Source organism: Echinops telfairi, unplaced genomic scaffold (assembly GCF_000313985.2).
Source record: "Echinops telfairi isolate 266 unplaced genomic scaffold, ASM31398v2 ScPeMD7_7420;HRSCAF=8458, whole genome shotgun sequence".
In the NCBI taxonomy this organism is placed as follows: Eukaryota; Metazoa; Chordata; class Mammalia; order Afrosoricida; family Tenrecidae; genus Echinops; species Echinops telfairi.
This window is the reverse complement of record NW_022111320.1, coordinates 43,544,945-43,559,784: the sequence shown is the minus strand read 5'-3', so window position 1 is coordinate 43,559,784 and position 14,840 is coordinate 43,544,945. Positions and strand designations below refer to the sequence as shown.

General features: G+C 46.8%; 2 protein-coding genes across 3 annotated transcripts in view; one reads left to right on the top strand and one right to left on the bottom strand.

Moving 5' to 3' along the window:
- Positions 1-1,370: 1,370 nt before the first annotated feature.
- Positions 1,371-9,358, bottom strand: DPH3 (diphthamide biosynthesis 3). 2 transcript variants are annotated; one of them, XM_004704012.2, is made up of 3 exons: positions 9,177-9,358; positions 8,644-8,718; positions 1,371-3,834 (listed from the first exon to the last, which is right to left on the bottom strand). In XM_004704012.2, the coding sequence occupies exons 1-3, from the start codon at positions 9,282-9,284 to the stop codon at positions 3,769-3,771; spliced, it is 249 nt and encodes an 82-aa protein (XP_004704069.1). In that variant the 5' UTR covers positions 9,285-9,358; the 3' UTR covers positions 1,371-3,768. The 2 variants fall into 2 exon arrangements, with proteins under 2 accessions (XP_004704069.1, XP_004704070.1); XM_004704013.2 differs by lacking the exon at positions 8,644-8,718.
- A 298-nt stretch (positions 9,359-9,656) lies between these two features.
- Positions 9,657-14,840, top strand: part of OXNAD1 (oxidoreductase NAD binding domain containing 1) — a 49,714-nt gene continuing 44,530 nt past the window's right edge. Inside the window, exons 1-3 of the mRNA XM_030887632.2 lie at positions 9,657-9,722; positions 9,851-9,947; positions 13,735-13,839. Of these exons, the coding sequence (XP_030743492.2) occupies positions 9,657-9,722; positions 9,851-9,947; positions 13,735-13,839 (268 nt within the window). The remainder of the gene's footprint in view (positions 9,723-9,850; positions 9,948-13,734; positions 13,840-14,840) is intronic.

The following is a 14,840-nucleotide window of genomic DNA, read 5'->3' as shown; positions in this document are numbered from 1 at the left end:
GGCTTAAAATGCAAATGGCTAGGGACCTACCCTTGGTAATTCAGTAGGTGGGGATAGGGAAATTCAGGAATTTCTCAGATTTCCTCTAAGAAGCCAATGTTCAAACTGTTGAACTCCTTTTCAAATTGTAATAGTTAACCCCCCTCTTTCATGTGTGTATGATCACAACAGTAACTGCACTGTTTTGGAGTCATTAGCTCATTTAACAAATTGATGCATGAGTTATGTACTAGTTGAGTCCTGGTGGCGCAGTGGCTACTCGTTGGGCTGCTAGCGGCAAAATCAGCAGTTTGAAATCATTAGCAGCTCCTTGAGAGGAAGAGAGGGCTCTCTTACTTCCTAGAGTTAGAGCCTCGGAAACTCAGAGGCAGCTCCACTCTGTCCTTTAGGATGAGTTGGCATCACTCGGTGGCAGTTTGGCTTGGAGCTGGTCACGTCGGTGGTTTGAACCCCCCAGCAGTGCCTGGGAGAAATGGTGGTCTGCTTTCAGATTACAGCCTTGAAGAACCCCGAGGGGCCACTCTACTCGTCCCTGTTATCGGTGACGATGAGTTCAAACCAACCTGACATGAATGGCTGGCTTGATTCTGAGCTTATTTACTACTAAGGAGTTTGGGGCCCAGACCTGCAGAAGCTTGGGCATCCACACCCGCCAGTCACTCCTTGGGAGAAAGACGAGGCTGCTCCCGCAAGGACTTGGAAAATGTGTACGCCTGAGAATTAAAAATCGACTTGATGGCAGGCTTAATTTACAAGTTTCACAAGGCTCTTATTCTCATGCTTCAGTTCACAGAGAAAGGGCCAGTCTCTATAACGGCACCTGCCCCAAGTGCTCTTTAAGCACAACTGGCTTATCTCCTTCTGGGTCCTAGGCACCCACTGTTTCCTTGCCATAACTCATGCCTAGCATGCGGTAACGCGCCAAACATTTGCCGAATGGATGCACAGAGCAACCCCATGAAAGAGGCACTATAATGGTCTACTTTTCACAGGTCAAGGCACAGAGATAAAAAATATATATTAAGTCCCTAGTGCAAGCCAGAGTGGAGGGACAAAGTCACACTGCTCAGACCCGAGCCGTGACTCATCACGAGCCTTATGAATGGCTGATGGAAAAATACCATGTATCCTTGCCACATTGCTACTTGACTCAAAGCGTTTGTTCTCCCCTGAGAACCCAAACTCCAAATCCAGGCAGCTCAACGGACAGTGGCCAGTTCTTTTACATTGAAAAGCTTTATTCAAACCAGAAACCTACTTACCATGCCCAAAGCAAGTTCAGAGATTTCTACCTGATGTACAACCAATGACATCAAAACCCTTCCATTCAGGGTGCTGGTATTTACCTAGACAAATGACATGACAAGAAATGGGTTTACGTCATCTTTATTTAGCATGCCTATAGACTTTATCCCAGTAATAAATTAATATTTCTAGTCCGAAAAACGATGTTGGGCACGTCCCAAGAAGAATGCTGGTGGGTGTGTAGAACCAGCTGACATTCTAATGTTCAAGCTCTAAATATGGAAGCATAGTGTCGTTCACGGTGAACCATGAATTAAGATCACTTGTTTTAATTGCCATTTCAGTTTCTGCAAGCTGGCAACAAGACAGAACTCACAGCTTGGAAACCACCTGATCCAGGCCACTAATGGGACAGATGACGGGTCCACCAGCCTTGCCAAGGCTCACAAACACCAGCAGGAGACAGAGCTTGGATTATAAATCAGAGGGAGGTGCACCAAAAACAGTTAACGAAGCCCCTGCAGTTCCCATCTCGAGACCCTGGTTTCACTTTCTGCTTAACAAGGGACTGAGTGAAGCTTGGCAGGGTCTTGTTCGTGATCCACAGACTTGGTGACGTGGATGCTGTGGAGACCCACACCATTCCCATCGTTTATGCTTCTCTCCGGGCACGCTGAGTCGGGGGCAACTTTTCTTCCCATTTGAAGCTCAGAATAGATGAACACTGAGGGTGCTTCTTCTTGTGTGGAATTCACATCCGCGGAAAAAACACGTTATCACACCACAAAACCATTAGCATTTGAGCTCATTTCTCTTTACGGCTCATTCCAGTTCGTCATCATTCATGCTGCTGGTCCATTTGAACAGTCACCGGTCCCAACAGCTTCAGCAGAGCAGCTGTAGACTCCTTCTGCGCGTCAGTGTCCCACGTAGCAATGCGATTTCTCATCCCATCAATATGTCAGAAGATGCTTCTTGTAATGTCCCAAGCATTCCAGCATACCACTTCCAATGATCTATTGTCTCAGCCTAACGGCTAAATGCAGCCATGCTGCTGGCAAGGCAAAAAAAGGTCAACACTTGCTTTAATTTAGCCCTCCCCCACAGAGTGTGGGCACCGCATTTATCCATCCATTACAGAATGTTCACATTCTGGCAAAAGCCATTTTCCTCTCTGGTTGCAGGAGTCTTTCCCTAACAGCGTGCTAGACGATAACGCAGAAACAAACTTTTAAAAAAAACCACACAAATGTATACATAGCATAAAGGTAATTTTCAGATTTCCAGATACAATTTATTTTTTACTACTCTCTCATCACTGTGGGGAAGGCAGGCTGGTGGCCTCTTTGAATTTCTATTTATCTGAGTTTATGTCTGGTTTGGCTGTGAATTGTAATTGTGGTCCATTAACTGTGCCCTCCATGATCTATTTATTCAGAAAAGGCCTCCTGTTTTTCAAGCTCATCTTAACATTAAGTCATTATAGGTGCTCCACCTTTTATGAGGAATAACCTAACATTTCTGAACGCACTCCCACCAGCTATAAATACATTAACCTCCAGCTGCAGTACCGCTTCATTAGCTTTCTTGGGGAAAAAAAAAAAGCAAGGAAAAAAGTCCAGACACAGAAATATCACTTGCCCTGATCTGTCAGGACTACTCAGCAGTTCACTCACTCCATGGGCACCTTCCTCTTTCTCCCCTTGGCTGCTTGTCTTTTTATCTTGTCTTGATTTTTAAAAACTTACGGACCATTGACAAGAACACTCCATGGTCTTTCATCATTTCACTTTGGACTTTTCTTTCTTATTCAACTAAGTTTTAGTTCTGGAGAAATCATGAGCTCACTGTATTTTCTTTTAATAGGATCCTTGGTGGTGCATAGTTAACGGCTAACAGAAAGGTCAGGGGTTCAAATCCACAAGCTACAGCGTGGGCGAAAGAGGCAGCCGTCTGCTTATGTAAAGATTACAGCCTTAGAAGCCCTATTGGGCAGTCCTACTCTGTCCTCGCATCAACCTGACAGTAGTGGGCGTGGGGAATATCATGCCCAGCCCTCCACACAGGAAGTACAAAAGCCAAGGCACTCTGCAGACAGTGACTATTGTAAGGAGGATGGAACTAAGGAGGCTAGCTTGGTGCAGCAACAGAAAAGTGCAGTCCTGCTGAGGAAACAAATATTCTTTAAATTTAGAACAGGAAAGGTGATGTCAAATTTCAAAGGAAAGGCTAATTTTAATAGTCTTAATTACTAAGCCAAAAGGACAATCCCTTTTTAGTTAAAGACCACGGATGACTTTGAGGTAGATGCTATTGAGAACATTTGCAATTCAGCTACGAGCGAGAAAACGAAACCCATCATGCCATGGCTGGCTTCTTCAATTGGCGATGAACACAGCCCTTGAGGGAAAGAACCCACAGTCGATAAGTCGAGCAAGCCACAACAACACCGTTCGCAGAAGAGGCTGGTAACTGCAACTGGCATTTGGTTTTTCCATCTTGGTTCATTCCCCAAGTCCTGCATCAGCATTTAACCAATTCTTTGTTGGTGGAAGGGGCCGGGACGGTCTCCCCACACATAAACTGATCCTAAGACAGAATGAGAAATGACATTAACTGCTGAGTTTTCATGTCACAAATGCATCACTATTGAACTCCCATTTTGGCACAGAATCACTAGAGCTCTGTTAATTTAACCGCTCTAAGTTGTGCCACTACGTCCTTATTCAGTCAATGTCAGCACCTGAGTCCAAGGGTGTTACTGTTTAGTCCTGAATTCCTATTTATTCCACAGCACTTTTCTGATAGGAGCTGGGGTGTGGTTATGCATTGGGCTGCCAGCTGCAAGGTCAGCAGTTGGAAACCACTAGCCACTCCTTGGGAGAAAGACGAGGCTGTGGACTCCGGGAAAGAGTTAGTCCCGGACACCCACAGGGACAGTTCCACCCTGCCCCCTAGGGCCGCTGTGTGTGGGCATGGATTCGATGGCAATGGGTTTGAGTGTTTTGTTTTGACCTTATTTTATACATAAACTTTCCCATCTTCAGTAAGAGCACCCATTTCTTAAGATCACATTTAAAGAGCATGTCAGATCTTTTAAATCTCTGGATTGATCACTAAAACTTCTTTACTTCAATCTTTAGAAATTTAACAGAATAGGGGCCCCCTTTCTTTCACTCTGGAACAGCACCTGGGATTCCTGGTCTACTGGCAACAAAATGTCTGGTGTGGATCAGCACCAGGGGGCCTCTGCTGTCCTCCCCCTTCCTAACATCCTGGAACATGTGGCAATGTCTGGGGACATTTCTAAAGGAGCCTTGAATTTGTAGTGGGAGTTGGGCATGGGGCTGCCAACCTCAAGGTCAGCACTTTGAACCCAACAGCTGCTCCATAGGAGAAAGATGAGGCTTTGAGGCTTTCTATTCCCGGAAAGAATTCGTCTAAGAAACCCGAAGGGCCGTTCTCCTGTCTTATGTGGTGTCTGTGAGTGGGAATCGACTCAACAGTGGGTTTGTCTTCTTTTGGGTTGGGACATTCTGCTGGTCCTAACTAGGGAGCAGGCACTTAGTGGGCAGGGGCTGGGGAGGTGGCTAAAGATCCCACAATGTATACGGTTGTTCGAAAAACTAATGGTTAATGTATTTTCTAAAAACCCAAACCCACTGCCCTCAAGTTGCTTCTGATTCACAGGGATCCTACAGGGCGGAGTGAACTGCCCCCTTTGGGTTTCCGAGAACGTACCCTTGTGAGAGCAGATGGCTCCATTTTTCTCCCATGGAGACAGTGGTGGGTTCACATTGCTGACTTTGTGGTTGGCAGTTCAATCTTCTTCAGCCTACTACGCTACACCATGCTACGCTACAGGGGCTCCCTGGTGGCATTTATTGTCTTCATAGGCCTACTGAAGCTCCTTGTAGATTTCCCCATACAACAGTTACCCAGCTCCCGATGTCAGCAGTGCTGAAGTTGAGGTGCAGATATCCCCTGGAACACGGCTTCCCTACATCTCTCAAATGGTGCCTCTGTTCTGAACTCTGATACTACAGGGCTGGGGAGGTGGGGTCGGGGGTGGGGGTGGTCAGGGGAGGAGGGGGAGACCTGCTGCCACCTTTCTCCCTCTCTCTTTTCTAACCCCCTCCAGCATAGCTGTCATCTACTGACCCTGGAGGAAGGTCCCTCCGTCAAGCTGTCGGGGCCCTGCATGTGTAATCTGTTAACTCCTGACGGCAGACTTGTATGTTCCACTGCCTATCCAAGAGCACCACTAAGATAACAAATAGACTTCTCCACTTTACAAGGTTCAACACAAACCCCTACTCTTGGTCACCCTATTTCCATCACCCACACTTGTAGTTACCTCCCTCTTCATCTTTCCAATACGAAGGCCATCAACGTTGATCTCTTCCTTGACTCCTCTCACATCCCAACTCCAATGAGTAATAAAACCCTCAGGCTTCAAAAAGTATCCAGAATCCAAAGGTTCCCCCACCATCTCCTTTCCTTCCTTGATTAGTTTAAGAGTCTGCTGATTTTTCTGCTTCTATCCTTCCTCCCTCAGCAGAGCACCAGGCCCATCTTCGTAAAATTCAAGTCAGGTTAGGGCGCACTTGTATGCATAAACCCTGAGTACAGCTCCCTATACCATTCCCAGCATAAGCCAAAGTCCTTAAAGTGGCCCACAAACGTCTTTGAGATGATCTGCCCCACGCCTTGATTTCACTTTCGACTATTCTCACCTTCACTGACTCTGCTCTGGTTATACCGGCTCACAGAGAGCCTACAGGAGAGAGTAGAGCTGTCCTGAGGGTTTCTGAGAGTAATGCTTTATGGGAACAGACAGCTTCACAGAAGATGGCTCTGGGTAAAAACTGACAAGATAACAGGCATCTTTGCTGTTGCTATGAAAAAAACCTCACCTCTTCCTGCCTTAGGGCTTTTCCAGTGAATGTCCCTTGGTTGGATACTGCCCTGCTGACCCTGGGTGCCTGGCCCTCTCCCTCACCTCCTTCAAATATTTGCTCAGACGTATTTGAAATTGCAACCTACACCCTGGTCTCCTCCCAGCCCAAAACTCCTGATCTCACTTACCCTATTCTCTATTTGTTAAAGCACATTTGACTTGATATAAACAACGCGTCATTTACTTAGTCTGCTTGTTTGTCTGTCTCCTCCTCCCACTCCCCCTCTAGATTCTAAGTCCCATAATGGTCGTAATTTTGTCTCGTTGGCTCACTGAAACAAACTGAACGAACGCTATCTGGTCCACAGCCCAGGCTAGTTAAGTGGAAAAATAAAGGAACCAACCATTCAGTGTCTAAATTATGGTTTGGATTAACCCACTTCTCCCAAGAGGCTCTCTGCCATCCCTCACAAACTCCCTGTAGAATTCAATCTTAAGTATCTTAAGCTTTATTTAGTATATAGTTTTGTAAACCTCCATACCGTAGCAGACCAGAAATTGGGAGTGTAGCTGGCAATGATGACATTAATTTTGTTTTCTGTGATCAGAAGCCGTTAATTCACACTGAAATGATATTGTAAAAGAGCAACTGAATTCTATTTTTTTTAAAAAGGATAGTGGAGAATCTATGTATATACCAAGGAGTTAAGGTGCCGCTGTCATTTAAGCCCTAGACTGCTAACTGCAAGGTAGGCAGTTCAAACCCACCATCCGCTCTGTGGGAGAAAGATGATGCTGCTTACTTCCATGAAGACTTATGGTCTTGGAAACGGTATCCAGGGTTGCTGTGAGTCGGAATGGACTTGACGGCACAGTGTGTGTGTATATGTGTGTGTGTGTGTGTGTGTGATGTGCACTAATCAGGGCAACCCTGGGGGTCGAAAACAGTTAAACATTCAACTATTAGCTGAAAGGCCAAGAGCTAAGTCCCATCTAGAGACACCTCAGTAGACAGGCCTGGCGATCTGCTTCTGCAAAGTCACAACCATGAAAACCCGACGGCACACAATCCTGTTTCTACTCTGCACACACAGGGTGGCCATGAGGTGGCATCAACTTGACAGCCGCTAACAAATTTCACAGTCCCCACACCCTCCCCCCACCACACAAATCCCCAGCCATTTACAACTCTATGAAGCACACCACAAGTTGAAACATACGTGAGGCAACCACAAGTTGAAACATACGTGATGACAAGTGGCGGCACAGGCAAGAAAAACGACATAGTTGTTCTCTTCAGCTTCCAACTCAGAGTGAGCCTGCAGGACAAAGTAGAACTGCCTCACAGTGTTCCCAAGTCTGTACTCTTTGAGAGTGGACTACTAGGTCTTTTCTCTGTGGTTTGCTAATGGTTTCAACTGCGGACTTTTCGACAGTTAGTAGCTGAACACTTAACCATTGCACCTCCAGGGTTCTTTAAGGTATAAGAAAACCAAGCCAAACCCATGGCCGTAGTTTATTTCAACCCACACAACAGAATACTAGGCATTACTAAATAATAATGACAGAACTGTTAAAGACCTCATGACATGAATGGATTTGGAAGACATGCTGAGAGAGGTTAATCAATCTTGAAAGGGCAAATATTGTATGAGACCATGATTATAAAACAAAAAACCAAGACAAAGTTTTTCCTATCAAATGAAACACCCTTTGATAGTTACTGAGGCGGGGAGGGAAAAGGAGGGAAGAGGAAGCGATAGGCTGGAGTAGACAGGTGCTAACTAGGAAGAAGTGGAAGAAAACAGTCTAGGAGTTAAAAAGGGAGTATGTGACAGGGAGATTGGGAAATGTGATAAGTTGTTGTTGAGTAAAAAAATGATCATCTGAAATGTAAACTGCCATCTAATTCACAAATTAAAAAAAAAAGTCAATTCCAACTCACAAGACCCTATAAAAACAGCAGCTTTTTATACTACCAGGGATTCTTAGAAAATTATAAAGGTTGTCAAATAATCTTCATAACTATTTTTCTTCCACTTAATAAGCAATTGCAGGGGTCTCAGTGGCACAGTGCTCCCTGATAAACAAAAAAAAGTTTTGTGGCTGGAACCCACAGCTACTCTCATTTTTCTCCCAAAGGGAGGATCCTAGTTTCAAACTGCTGACCCTGAGTTAGCAGCCCAATGTGGAGTGGCTCTACTCTGTCCAATAGGGTTGCTAAGCGTTGGAATCGGCTTGACAGCAATGGATTGTTAAGATTATGTTTTAACTTATTTAGTAAGTAATACATTTTTCATTAGACTAATTGAGGTAATACTCTAGGCAAGTTAACTTTAAACCTTTAACTTACAAGAAGGCTGTTTATTAATGTCTTAAAAGTTTTTGTTTAAAACACCAGGACTTTACTTAATACTATTACAAAATATTCATGTCATGGTAACGTCTCTGCCACGCCTTACAACCCCCCCCCCTCCTTCTGTCATTAGCGTCCTTACTTTGTCATAAATCACTTTTATAATGAGAGAACAGCTAGGACACGTTGCCACGTCTTCCCCATTCTCCAAATCCTCCTAAAACAAAATCAGACACCATGTGGTCAGCAGTCTTCCAGTCTCCATCTTCTCCCGACACCCCTCCCACTTGTATGTACAAATTCCACTGGGGCTTGCCTCCGACCCAGGGCGGAGGACGGACAGGAGAGACCACCGCGAGAAAGACCAACACCATTTCCCCTAAAGCGTCACACAAGCCCGGGAAGATGGGCTCAAACCCCTGGAGAGGCAACAACGCGCCCCATCTTCCAAAAAAGAATCCCAGGAAGGACGTTCCGTATCCCCACCCCGCACTGCTGGGCGGCCAGCACGATGCGCGTGCACACGTCCGGATCGTGGAGCATATAAACTGGGCGGCCTCAGAAATAGGATAAACAGAGAGCATGGGTGTCCCAGAGTCTCCACAGCGACGGAGCGGCAGAAAAAGCTCAGCCGACCCAACTCGCGCCGGCTCTGGGCGGGCCTCTGCACGTTACCTTGGTGATACAGAAGTTATCCCCACACGGGCAGGGGTAGAAATATGATTCCGAATCTTCGTCGTATTGGAAGTCCTCGATCTCCACCTCGTCATGGAACACTGCCATGATCACCGGGGCCACAGGTGGGCGGTCGCCCCAGTTGTCTCACGCCGCCTTCGCCAGGCTAGTTTGTTCCGCCACCAGCCGGCAGGGCGCTGCCGCCCCGTCCAGAGGCGGAACCGTCGCTACCGGCGCCTAGAAAGTGACGCAACTCCGGACGCGGAAGCCAAGTGGGTGACCGGTAGCGGTCACCGTGGAGACGGCAAAGCTAAGGGGCGGAGACACAGGAAAGGCGGGACTACCGGATCCGTAGTGTCATGCGCCGCCCCGCCTACTGGACAGCAGCGACCAATAGGCTGCGAGGATGGCTCATGCTGCTGCAACGTCACTTCGGAGTCGCCGGTGGAATCTGGTCCGGGTCTGCAAGCGACCTAGGTCATGGTAGCAGGGTGGGAACCTGTCACCGCCGTGGTCATCTGCCCTCCTCTGGCCCGTCGGTGTCAGGTAGGCCCTCAACGGACGTGGCTGCAGGTTGCAGCCGGCACCAGGTAGCATCGGCCCGGCACTAGGTACCTTCGGGGAAGGGGCCACCTCTTGGCTTGAACTGAAACGGCGGCAGGAAAGCTCGATAGCTGATCAGAATCTCTCTGCATTTCAATTTACCGAGGGAACCTGGCTTCAGGGCGACCCCCAGCTTGTTAAAGTGCCTGACTGCACTCGACTTTTCAGGTACATTCCGCCTCCTTGCCCCTCGCCCTGTAAATGCTGTCGCCTCGGTTCCACCCTTAGCTGCCCCCGGGACAGAGCAGAACTGCCCTCAAAGCCTAGTTCATGAGACTCCAAATCCTCACAAAGTCGACTGGTTCACCTTTTTCATTTTCCTGTGGAGCAGCTAGAGCACCGGTATTTTTTTGCCTCTCCCTCTCACTGTCAACGAGTTGCTTCCGATTCATGAACCGTGTTAGACGGGATAGAACTGCACACACACCCCCTCTTAGTTTCTGAGACTGTTAATGTTTGTAGGAGTCCTGCGGAGCAACTGGTGGGTTTGAACCGCGTACCTTGTGGTCAGCTCAATGCATTGCTCGCAGCGGTACCAGTGTTCTGTAATGCCCTAAACTGTTGCAGAAGGGGGCAAGGCCTGGAAGGCAGAGATGGAGTTTCAGACCCATGTCTGCCAGGCATAGAACATCACTAATAACCACGATATGTTATAGCAGTAATAACATTCGCTATTATTGGGTGTTTGCTATGTGGTAGGCATTGCACTTAGTATCATTCTCTCAGAAACCCTGCAAGTGTAAATGAAATTTCACTTGATTAATCTTGAAATGGGCACAGAGCTTAGGGCTATGTTACGAAGGTCACACGCCCAGGAAATGAAGAGCCTAGTTGTCTCCAAAGCCCAGGGACAAACTACTTATTTGGTTAACAATCTCTTCTTTGTAAAAGGGCTGGCATCAGCAGGCAGTTATCAGCAGAACACTTCTGTACACCTTGCGGCGAAATGCAGATATAAGGTGGTTTATTTTGATAGCAGCACTTGTGCCTATTTTTGCACAATTGGTGTTTCTCCATAACTAGGCATTTATGCAAATGAGGCAAGCTCCGAATGAGCCTGATTGACCCAGTGCGGGCAACAATGGACTCCCAACGGGCCACTGATCCTGAAGGGGGCACAGAACCCAGCAGTGCTTCTCTTCTGCCACACTTAGGGCTGCCATGCGCGAGAGCCAACTAAGTAACCCGACCTCGCATATCTTCATAGAGAAGAAACTCCGTGTCGTGGAAAAGCTTTGGATTGAGAAGCACACGGTCTGGGCTCAGAATCTGCGGGCCGTAGATTAGTTCTGCAACCTGGTCATTTACTTCCTTGGGACTTTATTTCCGCTCCTGACAAAGAGAAGTCGGACTAGGGATGGTGCAGAAGCTCTTGTTTAGATCCAACATTTCTGTTTCATGGGGATTATGAGTTTGACGTAGTTCTGCAATCACAAGTATCATGTTTAGTATTACATGTATGTGATGTACAGATGTACGCTTCTTATGCTCATGTACACAAATATTTGCGTGAGGTCACTCATTGTGTACATCCTAAGGGGAAGCATCACCCTGTTTGGCCTTTTTAAAGCTTGAAAACTTAGGAGGAGGCTTGGGGAGAAAATTCTGAATTACATTCAAGAAAGGCTTATATAAGACTATTTCAAAAGCCTCCCACAGCATCGTTTTGCATACTTGGAGATAGATATACCTCTCACTCCCTTTTGTCGAGTCAGTTCTGACTCATATCGGCTCCATGGGACAGTGGAACTGCTCCGTGGGCTTCTGAGGCTGTCGTGCTTTATAGGAGCAGAAAGCCTCATCTTTCTCCTGCAGAACAGCTAGTGGATTTGAACTGCTGACCGTGAGGGTAGTGGGCCAGTGCATAACCCAGCACACCACCAGGGCTTCTTGAAGATCTACCTAGCACCTGTGAAACATTTGTTAAAACTTGTTGAGAGTTAAGCCGAATGACTTTCATCTTTCTAGGCAAAGGAGCAATTTCAGCAAGGCCAGTGTAGCTCAGTAGCTCTTCCCTACGTGTCGGAGATAAGCCTATTGCTTAGGAGACTAGAGTGGCAAGGGTGATCCTCCAATACCAATCTGTAGTCCTAATGATCACTCTGAGAATGAGAACCGTTTTTAGTTCTTGAGTGCTGAGCATATGTACCTCCAAATTAAAGAGGAGCCGTTTTGAATGGTCAGAAATTGATACTGTCATACTTTTAATTGATAGTTGTTTTTGAAAGCAGTTTGGGACTGTCTAACAACTCACTGGGGAGCCTGAACTTAATAGTGATAGCTATGTTCGGAGGGGGTGCTGGGCAGTTTTCCTCTCGACCTTGGTAACCTTCCAGCCATTGAGCCATGTTGTTGCTGTTAGGTACCATCAAATCGGTGCTGACGCATAATGACCCTGTGCACGCCAGAACGAAGCCCTACCTGTTCCTGTGTCTAAGCTCATTGTTACAGCCACTGTGTCAGTCCATCTTGTTGAGGAACTTCCTCTTCCCCCCTTCCGTTATCCATCTCCAGGGACTGGTCTCTCCTGACAGTATGTCCAAAGTTTGTAAGACATAGTCTTGCCATCCTTGCCTCTGAGGAACCTCCTTAGAGCCATATAACAGTACTTAACATGGAAGGAAACCCCGCTAGTGAACTACTTATTAATAACAGTCAACAGTATGTGTTACACATCATACCGAATGCCTGACATGCAGTATGCCGTTGTTATCTTTCAAACAGCCCAATAAAGTGTACATATGAGCCCCAGCTTTATTTCGCATCGGACAGCGTGAGGCTTATGGGCTAAGGCACTGGCCTTAAAGGCAGTTAGCTAGTGTGAGAACTCAGGTCTGTTTGACCCAGATCCTAGATGTGATGGTGCGTAAGCAGAGCAGTGTTCAAACAAGCGATCCTATAGTTCTGCAGACTCTTGAGATTGGGGCCGGAGCCATGCAGGCTCCTTGGAGACCAAGGCTGGAAGCCTTCTTGGCCTTCCATTCTGCTTGCAGACTGCCATCTGCTGGCCATCCCCTGGGTCGGGCCACGGGTGGTTCTGCTCAGTTCGACTCAGTACTATACTGGATGAAAGCCACAGCCGAACTTGGCAATGCAGTGGTGTACTCCACCCAGCACTGTTTTAAAGAAAGCATTGCAAGAACTGAAAACGTTTCTTTTGTTCCTAAAACGGAATGGAAGCATTTTATATCATGAAATATTTCTGGACCCTGACAGAGTGACATAGTTGATTTACTAGTTGTTAAAGGTCATTTCAGCCGTGTGTATGTGTGTGTGTGTGTGTGTGTGTGTACGCACATGTGCTATTTCATTTCTAGCCGTAAAATGTTAACACTACTGATCTGGAAACCAACAATGATTGAAATGCGTAGCGTAAGATTGACTATAGGGCTTGGCCCCCTTGTGCAATGGAAACAGCATTTGATGAGGGCCGCTGGCAGGCTCTTCCCTAGGCACGTAAGAAATGCCTGGCTCAAGAGCGAAAAGCAGGAAGGAGGAGTCAGACCTGAGCCCAGTTCCCCTGCTTCCCAGTGACACACTCTGGGTCATGAACGGGTCCCTGTATTCCAGTAGGGTTCTCCTGCCAAATTCGAGGAGCCTCTCTGTGTCCTCAGGTGCCACGACTGCTCAGAGAACTTACTTTCTTTCCGTGCGTTAATGCACTTGGAAGCATCCTTGGTTCCTCTCCTCCTCTCACTGCTCCACCTCCCCCATCCAATCTATCAACAGGTCAGAAGCCTCACATCCCAAACTACATTCCATGTTCTTCCACTGCTGATGTCTCTGGGGCTGTTACCTGATTTTAGACACCAGCCTCCTAACTGCCCTGGCTGCTTCCACCTTTGCTGTCTGTGACCACTGCTTCACACAGCAGCCTCATTGGCCCTTTAAAAATCTAAATCAGAGTGTGGCTTCTGCTGCTGTATTCAAACCCTTCCCATTGCCTGATGCATAGCCTGCGGTGACCTGGCGCATGTTCACCTGCCCGACTTCATCTCTCAGCGATCACCCCATGCTCTCTGCTCTCCAGCGACTGGCCTTGGTGCCTCTCACGTGCCAGGTATGTTTTCTGTGATTGGACCTTTTGTTCTTGCTCACCCCTCACTGTGAATGCTTAGCATCTGCATGACTGCTACTTCCTCCTCGTGTTCTGAGTTCACCTGTGATCTCAGAGAGGCCTTTCCTGTTTCTCTCCCACCTGTCCCATCTCACGTGCCTTATTGCACTCATCAGAGTCTGTAACCAGCTCTCTGATCATCTGCTGACTGTGGTCTGTCTAGCACAGATAGAGGACAGCAAGGACCTTGAATCCAGCCCTTAATTGTACAATGGAGGTTCAAAAAGTTTGCGGGAAAATCCCATTCTTTTCATTCCATTTTTCCATGCATTTTTTGAAGTTCCCTGGAACTAAAGCCTGGAACTGTATGGTCGAAGTGGGACCAGCGTAGTTAATAATAGGTATTAATTCAATCTGTTCCTTTGAATAATTGGTTTCAATTTTTTATTAAGTGGCTACCAGTTGTACTTAGCATTTCTGAGAAGTTCTTGTGTTTCAAAAGGAGTTCATTACATTTTGTTTGGCCTGTGAAGATAAAAACAACAATGGACGCCTTTCTTTCTTTTTTTTTTTTGGTGGGTTGCAGGAGGTAAGATTTTAGAAATCCCTTGTTTGTTGCACTGCTCTGGATGATTAAGGTGAAATCACTGAACATATTTCACAAAATAAAAGTTTTTTAATACCTCATTGCAGGACACACACACACACACACACACACACACAAAACGGTGCGATACCCTGTATTTACTCATTGCAGGATACACACACACACAACGGTGCGATAACACACACAAACACACACACACACACACACACACACCCCACGGTGCGATACCCTGTATTTACCACACACACACACACACACACAACGGTGCGATACCCTGTATTTAACACACACACACACACACCCCACGGTGCGATACCCTGTATTTACCAGCATACCCTGTATTTAACACACACACACACACACACACCCCACGGTGCGATACCCTGTATTTAACACA

What these genes read in the sequence shown, in the direction of transcription:
- DPH3 (XM_004704012.2), bottom strand. Translation starts at nt 9,284, where the DNA reads ATGGCAGTGTTCCATGACGAGGTGGAGATCGAGGACTTCCAATACGAC. An exon ending in ATAACTTCTGTATCACCAAG is followed by an intron (nt 8,719 to 9,176) that starts GTAACGTGCAGA and finishes ATTTTGTTTTAG; the next exon opens with GAGGATTTGGAGAATGGGGA. An exon ending in TAAAAGTGATTTATGACAAA is followed by an intron (nt 3,835 to 8,643) that starts GTAAGGACGCTA and finishes ATTCTGTCTTAG; the next exon opens with GATCAGTTTATGTGTGGGGA.